The sequence below is a fragment of the Propithecus coquereli genome, unplaced genomic scaffold (genome assembly GCF_000956105.1).
Source record: "Propithecus coquereli isolate 6110/MARCELLA unplaced genomic scaffold, Pcoq_1.0 Scaffold137, whole genome shotgun sequence".
Lineage (NCBI taxonomy): Eukaryota > Metazoa > Chordata > Mammalia > Primates > Indriidae > Propithecus > Propithecus coquereli.
Genome location: NW_012137969.1, coordinates 7,421,204 through 7,431,515, shown reverse-complemented (window position 1 = coordinate 7,431,515; position 10,312 = coordinate 7,421,204). Strand labels below are relative to the sequence as shown.

Below are 10,312 nucleotides of genomic sequence, written 5' to 3'. Positions count from 1 at the left end.
CTTCCTTTTCTGTATTCTACTTTTGTTTTTTTAAAAAAAGGGAAATGAACTGGCATATATGAGTACAAAAAGGAAGCCCACTGTGCTAGGGAATCTTTATTTTCTGAATCTCTGTGTACAGAGCAGACTGAGGTCTGTGCACATCTGGCACGCTGGTGTTGAAAAGCTACTCAGTGCTGCAAACCCAGCACTACACAAGGGCCCAGGTCCCCGTGGCCGACAGACTCACGCTGCATCCGCACCTCCGCTGGGGCCTCCCTGGGAACCCGCCCCACGTGTGGGTTAAGGATCAAACCCCTCCCTGATGGGAAAACGAGGATCTAAAAGGAGTAATAACTTTTGAAAATAATTGAGGAGCTTCACAAGATAAGCCGCTTCCCTAGTGACGAGGCGTCTCCATGGGCCTGTCCACCCGGGCTCCACGGGAGTGTCTCACGGCACCTGAAGGCCCAAGCCAGGGCCCAGCTGCGTAGGCCTCCGGGGTCGAAGGAGGCAGCAGTGCCCTCCAATGTGGGCGACCGCTGAACACAGCCCAGGGCTCTTCTCATCAAAATTCATTTTTTGCCTCCGATTTTCCATTTATCAAATCTCTAAATCCGAGTTTCTCCAGCGGCTCTTGAGCCATCAATTGCCTAGAAGAAAAATGGGGAGCTGTCAGGGCAGAAGGCTCAGGGCTGCCAGCGGGTGTCCCCGCAAGGCCATCGCTTCGCCCCTAAACCCGGGGCTCCTGTCATCCCCACTTTACTTCTTGGGAAAACAGACCCCAGAGAGCAGCCCTCTTGGCCTGGGCCCTTGGGCCACACCCCTCCCACGGGGCCACGAGGACGTGCCACCCAAAGCCACACTCCGAGTGCTGCCCTGCGGGGGCAGGTGTGCACCTGCAGACTCAGGAGGGCAGCCGTGGAGGGCGCAGACAGGGCTGGACATGCGCAGTGCGTGTCCACGCAGGAGGGCCTGAGCTCCAGGGCCCAGAGTGGAGCCAGGCTGGGCACAGACGGCGAGGAGTCTAAGAACTCCTCACACCTGGCTGCCAGGTAGCTGTGAGGACACACCTGAGGGGGCAGGAGGGCAGAAGCCACAGTTTAATGATTCATGAGCCTCACCTGTAACCCTGCTACTCAGACACAGGGTACGCGGGTCCACTCACTCCAGCTCGGGCGGCACGGCCCAGCGCCAAGGCTGGCTCCTGCTCCTGGACCCACCCACTGACCCCACACGATGTCCCCTTTTCTACAATCACCTGTGTGCCAGCCTCCGCTGTGTGGGTTTAGTCACAGCCAAGACCCAGACGCCCAACACCGAGTGCTGTGCTGGGCCTCCCGCCTCTCCTGCCCCCCAGGGCTCACATTCCAGGGCAGAGGACCTTGCTGGTTTGCTTCGTTGGGGAGTGGGGGGGGGGGGTGAGGGTGGTGACTCTACAGCCAGATTCCCTTAGCCTCGGGCCAGCCCCGGCCCTGGGCACACGCCAGCCACCCTCGCCACCTCTGTGCTCTCACGATGAAGGTGCGAGTTGGTGGGTCTATTCTGGATTTAACACAAAACTTCCAACCCAGGGCCTGGCACCCGGGAAACCCCGCCGGTGCCATTGTGCTCCTCTGGGCCTCCACGAGACCTGGCAGGTGCTGTCTACTTGAGAAGACCCCTTCATGTCAGAAAATGAAGAAGAGCTTTGGACAAGGTGGCGAGTCTTGGCTGGAGAGACCCAAGTGTGCCCGGACTCCTCCTGTCTCAACTCACCTGCACACGCCTGTGGGCCAGGCAGGCAGCTGCAAGCCCAGAGGGCAGAATCTAAGACAGTGGCAGCCCTGCCGCTGTCCCCTGGGCACACGGCCACACACTGGCCTCCGAGCACTCTCTGCTGACCAGGATACCACCACAGGCCTGTTTACGTGCGTGGCACAGAGGGAGGGAGAGGGGCTCAGAGTGCAGGCGGGAGAGAGAGGGGGGCTCTCTCTGTGACATCATGTCTGAGGCATTAAATTCATGATTCAGTGCAACTGAATTTTTATACACTCCATATTCTTAGGACAATGATAATGACAACGAACACTCACTGATGCTCACCCTCAACCGTGTGGGGCCTTCTGAGGACGAGCTCCCTCACCCTCCCAGCAACCCAGTCAGCGGCCCCATCACCATTCCCCGGGGGGCTGCTTGGCGCCGGCCTGAGCACTCTGTGACGGTGGCTGTGCAGCTGCCCCACCAGCACATGTCACAAACCCCTGCCCACTCCCCAGGATGGGACCTAAACTGAACTTCTAAATAACCACGGAGGCTTAAGATCTTAGCTCGTATGTGCATGCGTTGTTGTCTTTGCCAGCAACTCGGATTGCTGGAATCCCAATCTTAATTTTTTCTATGAGAAAGTGCAGTCATCTAAAACACATACACTCTTACATCAGGCCAACATGGTCCAACTCCTCACGAGACAACTTTGAAAACTCTTACTGTTGTCCATTTTCTTAAAAGATGCACATGGAAGTAAATGGGGGTAAAACAACATCTGGGATTTCAGTACAGAAGGAAAAAAGGAAGGAAGAAAACGGGTGGGGGGTGAAGCAGCAGGTGTGTGGGATCCAGACACTGAGCCCGGGTGCCAGGCTGTCCTCCACTTCTCTGCATTTGATCATTCTTGTGCGCACCCACGCAACCAAAACTCTACAGTCAAAATACAGACCACATCAGAAGCGTACCCCGCGCTTTCCCCTCAAGGCTGCCTGGCCCATCAGCGAAACCACCCGAAGCGGCAGCGTCCACATCCTCCCCTCACTGTCCTGGGATCAGGACACCAAGCTCGAGAGGCAGGAGGCTGCACACTGTCACACCCAGACAGAGACCAACTGCAAACCCTGTCCCTAAAGCCTGGCAGCACCAAGAACAGATTCTCTTAGTTTCAGTTTTCTAAAGATTCATCAATCTTGGCCAGGCGGGGTGGCTCATGCCTGTAGTCCTAGCACTCTGGGAGGCCGAGGTGGGTGGATCGCTCAAGGTCAGGAGTTCGAGACCAGCCTGAGCAAAAGCGAGACCCCCGTCTCTACTAAAAATGGAAAGAAATTATCTGGACAACTAAAAAAATATATATATACATATATACAGAAAAAATTAGCTGGGCATGGTGGTGCACACCTGTAGTCCCAGCTACTCGGGAGGCTGAGGCAGGAGGATCGCTTGAGCCCAGGAGTTTGAGGTTCCTGTGAGCTAGGTTGACGCCACGGCACTCCAGCCAGAGCAACAGAGCCAGACTCTGTAAAAAAAAAAAAAAAAATTCATCAATCTGGACAATAATTTAAACATGTGATTCCAACTGACATGCTATTTAAAGATGGTAAGGGCAGGACCCAGTGTGGCCCTCAAAACAAGAGCCTCAGGGGGGCCACACTGCTAAGACGGCCCATCACCCTTAAAGTCCCAAATGTCCATGCTGATAACCCTCACACACTGGTGTGGCCTGAAAGGTCCAAGAGATTTTCCTTGAGGGAAATGTTTGAGTACATTACGGGAAAATGAAAAGAGAGCTCAAAGGGGACTGGTTAATGTCAACCTGTCTTCAGCAGGCACAAGGTTGTCTAAAGACTGAATTCCTTAGTGAGCTAATTACGGCCTGAAAAAGCAAAAATAAAAGTTCCCACCACCATTATACAATTATACGTTACATGCTTTTTTGCATTAAAGTTTAAAATAGCTCTTGTTTTAAGTAAAAGCTGTATGGATCACAGTTAGAAATGTTTTTGCTTGTTTAAAAGTGTGCTCTGTCTCTGTGTGTCTGTCAACTAAAAAAAAAGTGAGCTCTGGTGCATTCTAGTTAAGACAGGAAGAATCACTCATCTTTCATCCTGTCTTAAATAACCTATTGTCCTCCCTGTCACATTCCAAACAGCTCTATGTGGAACAAAACAACACAGTGCATATTTTTACGGTTCTGCGAATGTAAAAGAAATAAACTGCATACCCACAACCCTCAATCTGTTGGCTCAGTGAGCATTTTGTAATTTACAATTCTGAAACCTTGATGACAGATCAGTAGCACCCAATTTGGAAAGAAAATGCTCTGAGGAATGCAATCACGTATAACGCTGTCACTCAAGAAAAGGTTCCCAAGATTGCTAAACAGCTTTTAGGACAATTTCATCTGCTAAGCCTCATTTTCAAGGACAAACATTTCTACAGTTCTGAAATACGCAAGTTGTTTGAAGGCACGGACACTCTGAAAAACAAATTTAAAAAAAAAAAAAAGCGCAAGTGGAACCCCAGGCCTGATATGATGAGGCCTACTGCAACAGCCTTTTGGGAAAAAAATGTTTGGTCGGAGAAGAGGAGTGGAAGTCCTAACTGTGAGCTAGTACTTGCCTGTTCATTCTGCATTCTAAATATTCTTTTGACTGATTTCGGCACAAAGCATTTTCAAAATTATTGTCACGGAGACACTTCATGAATTTCTCCTTAAAGCTCTTACATTCACCTAGAAGGAAAAAGAAAACAGTATCTTCCTTTAAAAGTGTAACACGATGCACCTACACAGCAGCCTTGAGAACTGTGCTACTTTTCCTCTCAAAGCTTGTTTCCTTCAGAAACATGCTTAACGTGGGGCTGGAAAAAAAAAATCTACAATGTGGTAAAGTCAGTCCAGTAAAAATATTAAGGGTGCACCCCAGACCTGCACCCCCACGAACCGGCACCCCACACCGCACCCCAAGCCCGTACCCACCCCCAGACCTGCACCCCCACAAACCGGCACCCCACACCACACCCCACACCGCATCCCAGACCCGCACTCAACCCAGACCTGCATCCCAGATATGCACCCCCACAAACCCGCACCCCACACCGCACCCGCAGACCATACCCGCCCCAGCCCTGCACCCCGACCACACCCCAGACCCGGCGCGCGGCCCGCGGACGGACGATCCTGCCCGCCCACCTCCGGCGCTCACCGAAGTGATCCAGCGGGAAGCTGCCCTTGTCCGGCGGCCGCGGCTGGAAGCTCTTGGTCCCGAAGTTCATGGCGGTCGACATGACTGCTGCGCCGGAGCCCGAGCCGCCATGCGTAGCGTACGCAGGGCGGCCGGCCAAACGCCGAGCGCCGAGCAGGCCCGGGGAACGCCGAGCGCCGAGCAGGCCCCGCCCCCGCCCGGCCCTGGACTCCGGCCACCGCCCCCCGGCCCCCGGCCCAGAGGACCCCGAGGAGGGCAGGCGATGCCCAGCGCTCTTCTGTCCCCTATGACGCTCGCAGCAACCCGGCGGCAGAAGCCCAGCCGCCATCCGGTGTGGATGGGGAAATGGGCTCAGAGAGGTTGGCAGGTCGCCCAAGGACACACAGCCGCCAGGGCCGGGCTTCCGCGTCCGCACGGAGCCGGGTGAGAACTACACTGTGACGGAGGGTGCGTTCGCCCAGGTGCGGCTGAGCGGCTCGAACACCAGAAACTTACTCGCTCTCAGCTCTGGGGCCGGAGGTCCAAGACGAAGGTGTGGACTTGGGGAGGGTCTGTCCCAGGCCTGTCGCCTCGCTGCCGGCGCCGTCACTCTCTGGTGCTCCTCGGCTCTAAAAACACCACCCGTCTCTGTCTCTGCTTCCACCTCCACCGGTGCTCTGTGTGCCTGTCTCCAAATGTCCCCTTTCCATAGGGACACCCATCATGCTGGCTTGGGGCCCCCAAATAACATCATCTTAACTAGCTACATCTGCAACAGCCCTATTTCCAGAAACGGTCATATTCTAAGGTATTGGGGGTTAGGGCTTCACCACAGGAATTGGGGGGGTCCGATTCAAGCTGTCACAGAATAAAAGTGTATTGTAAATGGTGCCGCCTCTGGCACTCGCTTATTATTGTTGTTAAGGCTCAGGGAAGCCCCCCATTCTTGCCCGCAGTCTCTGCCCAGTACTGTTCCCTGGGGACCCCCTGCCCACCCTGCCCCAGTTTCAGCTGGATGATGGAGGGGGTAGATCAGCCCTTCCGGAGCACCACGAGCTGCCATCCATCCGCCTGCCCACTTAACAACTGCCGTGCACCAGCCGCGTGCCAGGCCCTGGCAATACGCAAATCAGGTCCCCAGCAACGCAGAGTTCCTGCTGGGCCTCTCTGGACAAACCCTCTCACCCCCCAGCCCCTGAAGTGACCCAACAGCACTGTTGCTTCTAGTGTTGGGAGGAGCCAATTCTAGCAACTTCCCAGAGGGGCTGGAAGACAAGTGCCCGCCGAGGAGAACTCACAGCCCCTCCCCAGGGCCTGCCCTTCTTCAAGCCTGGCATAGACGCCCTCCAGGTTAGATTCTGCTCTGTATGCCCAGAGCCAGCCCGTCGGGCACCGAATGTTTGTGGACCACTAGGCGGGGGGGACCTCACTGCCAAGGCCCAAAGGGAGGGCCCAGAGCTGCTGGAAATCCTGGTCCAGTTGTCAGGGTTTTGATTGCCCTGGGGCTCTGAACCCACTTAAAACTACAAAGGGAAAATTGCACCTTGTTCTTGTCATACAAACAGCCGTTTTCTGGCTGGAACCAGGGCCTGCACACAGGGTTACTCATTAATACGCTTTCAGGGCTGCGAACAACAGCAGCTTTTACTGCATGGCAAACAGCTTCCCACTCGACTGCAGACCACTCAGCAGGAAAGGACGCCCCTCCCTGGAGGCCACCCTAAGCCTCCCCGTCTGGCAGGCCCAAGGACCCTGTGACCTGGAAGTGACAGCTAGCTCTTAACTGACTGTTCCCTGGCAAATGATTATTGCTTTATACAAGATCTTAGCTGGGAGAGAAGAGGAAGGAATTTCTTTTTGCAGTTCACAGATAAGAAAAGTGGAGAAGGAACCTTCTTTGAACCACGTATATGCTAGGCAGTTTCCACACGATGTCCCCAGAGCCTAGAACAGTGCTTGGCACACTTTAGGGACTCGATTAATAGTTTCTGGATGAACGAACCCAGTTAGGCAGGTATTATCCTATCTCACACACAGGGAAAGGAAGACTCAAAGGGGTCAAACCCCTTGCTCAGGATTGCACAGCCAGCGTGTGAGTCACCGACTGCTGCACGAACCCACCAACTTAACGGCAATCATTTGCTTTGCTCGTGAACTTGCCGTTTGGGCAGGTCTTGGGGGAGGCAGCTCCACTGTGGCATCGGTGGGACTGGAAGACCCACTCAATGGCACACTCCCACAGCTGGCAAGTCGGCACAGGCTGTGGTTTGGGAGCATGGCCACTGTTCTGTAGACCTCTGCAGGCTGTGTGGGCTTCCTCACAGCATGGTGGCTGGGTCCGGAGCACAAGCGACCCAGAGAACCAGGTGGCAGCTGCATCACCTTTCGTAATCCAGCCTCAGAGGTCACATAGGATTGCCTCCACTGTGGTCACAAGTGTCCACTCAGATTCAAGGGCAGGAACACAGACCCCTCCTCTCAATGGGAGAACAATGTTGCATTATACAAAAACAGCATGTGGTTGGAAGTTCTGCTGTGGCCATCCCCGGAAGCTGCCACCTGCTACAGCTGACAGGTGCAGGGCTGAGTTTGGAACCAGGTCTTTCTGACTCCAACCCCTCTGGGGGAACACACCCCCAACTTCTGGTGTTAGGGCCAGGTGTGACCTGAGCCAGCTGCTCTGTGTGGCCCCTGGCCCGGGCCTCTGACTAATCGGGTCTGACCAGAACAACCTCCGAGGCTTCTGCTTGAGCAACCAGGACGAGACGTGGGCACACGTCTGCAGGGCGCTGGCCGTCCACTAGACGTTGACAAAGGAGAAAACCCTTGGCTCGGCGATCCTGTTTCTAGAAGTGTATTTTACAGCATCCTGCACAACTGTGCACCAACAAGTATGCACACGGATATTTTTAGCAGGATGTTTTGTGACAGCCGAAGATCGAAATCAGCGTAAACGTGCATGCCCGGCCACACCCGTGGACCAGGCAGCAGTCAGAGGAGGTCTCTGTCTACTCCCCGGGAGCACAGTTACATTAAAAACAAAATGTGGAGCACGGCCCGAGAGAGGGAGGAAATACACAGGGGCACCAGGGAACTCTGGGATGACAGAGTTGACGCTGATGGTGGCAAAGGTTTCATGGGCACATACATATGTCAGAACTCACCAAATTGTACACTTTGAACACGTGGCTTATTGTACATCAGTAAAGCTGTTTTTAACAATGCCCCCCACAGCCGGGCGCAGCTATATCTCTCTTTGGAAGGGCACAGCAGCGGGGAGAGAGGCCCATGGCGTGCGTGTGCGTGCGTGTGTGTGCGTGTGTGTGCGATCTGTTTGAATGGAGAAAACCCCACACTTGTGTCCACACACAGGAGTGTCTGCCAGAGGTGGCAGTGACTTGAACTGTGGCCCCAAAGCCATGTCACCTGGGATCTGCAGATGGGACCTGACTTGGAAACAGGGTCTTGGCGCATGTAAGTAAGTAAGGCGAGGCTCTCGAGATGAGACCGTCTTGGGATCAGGGTGGACCCAAACCCAAGGACCAATGTCCTCGCACAGAAAAGAAGGCTCAGAGCAGCACAGAGAGGACGTCCACGTGAGACCAACGCAGAGAAGAGTGAGTCAGCTATGGGCCACGGATGGCCCTGGAGCTGGAGAGGGACCTGGAGCAGATTCTCCCTCAGAAGGAGCCAGCCCTGCAGGGCCGTGGCCTCAGCCTCGTGTGCTCCAGGGCTGTGAGGGGGCGCGTGGCTACGTGGCTGTTGTTTTAAGGCCAGTCTGTACTTTGCCGCGGCAGCTATGGGGACCTCACAGCTGTGAGTGGCGGGGGTCGTGCCTGCTCCTGGGGTGCACAGGTGCCGAGTGGGCTGGCCCGGGTGGACGGCACCGAGACCTGGACCGCGTGCCCAGCATGGCTTGTTCCTATGCCCAGGCCTCGCCCACCCAGAGGAGGACCCCTGTCCCCAGGCCCCCAAGCTCCCTGCGTCCTGCCTTCCCCGCCCAAGCCCCCGGCGTGGCCCCAGTGGTGCTCTGTGCCCACCCAGCTCCCCTTCCTCATGTCGGCCCCCCTTGCACATGCTGTTCCCCCTGCCGAGATGCCCTTCCCCTGTGAGCCTGGCAGGGCCCAACTCCTCTTTCCAGCCCTGGCTCTGACTCTGCATCCTCTATGCGTATCCCCTGCCTTCTTGCCTCCAACGCATCCCCGCCGAGCCTAGAGGCATTTTAAGTGGCAAACTCCCTGTCACCCCGGCCTTACCCATGGGACCCTTTTAGAATCCCTGTGCCACCAATTTCTGTAGTCCTAGCTTCTGGCAGAGCCTGGAACACAACGGGCGCTCAATAAGTGCTCCCTGAATGAATTAAGTGAACTTTACTGGGCAGGCAGAACTCCTGGGGCCTGGACACCCAGTAGCCACCTTGGTACCAAGCGCTCAGCACAAATGGCCCAGAGATCCCTCAGGTTATAGAGCTGCCCAGCCCCGGCCCCATGGCTGTACAACGGGATGGAGTAGTGAGCTCCCCATCACAGGAGGTGTGCAATTGCAGCTGGGGCTTCCTTTCATGGCTGATCGAGGGGGACAAACCTGGGAGGGGAGAGGGACTCGCTGCCTCTGCTCTGCAGTTTGTGTGGGGCACAGATGGCCCCCCGAGACAGCCCCGAGGGGAGGGAGAGGGGCCTGGCCGGCTGTGACAGGGTCGGGCTGCTCCTGTCGTGGCAGGCAGCACAAAGCAGGCCCAGCCACTTCTGGTGCCAACAGCCTGCCCGCCCCTTGCAGCAGCCGCCTCCTCCCCAGCCCAGCCCAGGGTTTAGCAGACAGGAGCGGGGCACAGAATGATGGGGGCGTCTGAACCCGGCCCCACCCCCGGGTGGCAGCCCTTCTTTGAAAAGCTGCTGATGGCCCCAGCGTCTCTGCTCCTATCCGCGGCCCCTCTGGGCACAAGGCACAGGGCTGCATGTACTCGGGAGATGTTTGCGAGGGTCCCTCGGGGGCGGCTCAGGGCCTGGGGAGGGTGGAGGCTCCTCCCTCAGAGCCAGGCCCGGGCCCCAAAACCCTGTGGGCCCTGGCTCTGATGGGGAGACGAAGGCAGAGGGGCTGGGACTGGCAAGTCCAACCGAGTTGAGGACAGAACAGTGTCTTTCTCCCTGGCCCCCCCCCCCCGGCAAACCACGGGGGCTGCAGGAACCCCCAGTACAGGTGGCCCTGTGGCCCCCGTCCCTGCCCCACATTCCACTCGGGCCTGGGGCTGCGCCTGCAAACTGCTCGTTCCACATTCTCGGGGTGGTGGTGGGTGGGGCGTGGCGGTGGGTGGGGCGTGGTGCGCCCTCCCTGGAGGGAGGCCCCATGCAGCTGAGGGCAGTGGGGCCCAGGAGGGGAGCTGGGGCCTCACCACCGCAGTGCTC

At 56.4% G+C, this 10,312-nt stretch overlaps 1 protein-coding gene across 1 annotated transcript; it reads right to left on the bottom strand.

Moving 5' to 3' along the window:
• Positions 1-539: 539 nt before the first annotated feature.
• LOC105806031 (cytochrome c oxidase assembly protein COX19) lies at positions 540-5,130 on the bottom strand. The gene is made up of 3 exons (XM_012639059.1): positions 4,932-5,130; positions 4,348-4,459; positions 540-632 (listed from the first exon to the last, which is right to left on the bottom strand). Exons 1-3 carry the CDS (start codon positions 5,011-5,013, stop codon positions 548-550), a joined length of 279 nt encoding a protein of 92 aa, XP_012494513.1. The 5' UTR covers positions 5,014-5,130; the 3' UTR covers positions 540-547.
• Positions 5,131-10,312: the final 5,182 nt, after the last annotated feature.

Coding starts and splice junctions, on each gene's coding strand:
- LOC105806031 (XM_012639059.1), bottom strand. CDS start 5,013: ATGTCGACCGCCATGAACTTCGGGACCAAGAGCTTCCAGCCGCGGCCG. Junction 4,460..4,931: donor CTTCCCGCTGGATCACTTCG/GTGAGCGCCGGA, acceptor TTTTCCTTCTAG/GTGAATGTAAGAGCTTTAAG. Junction 633..4,347: donor TTAGAATGCAGAATGAACAG/GCAAGTACTAGC, acceptor TTTTTCTTCTAG/GCAATTGATGGCTCAAGAGC.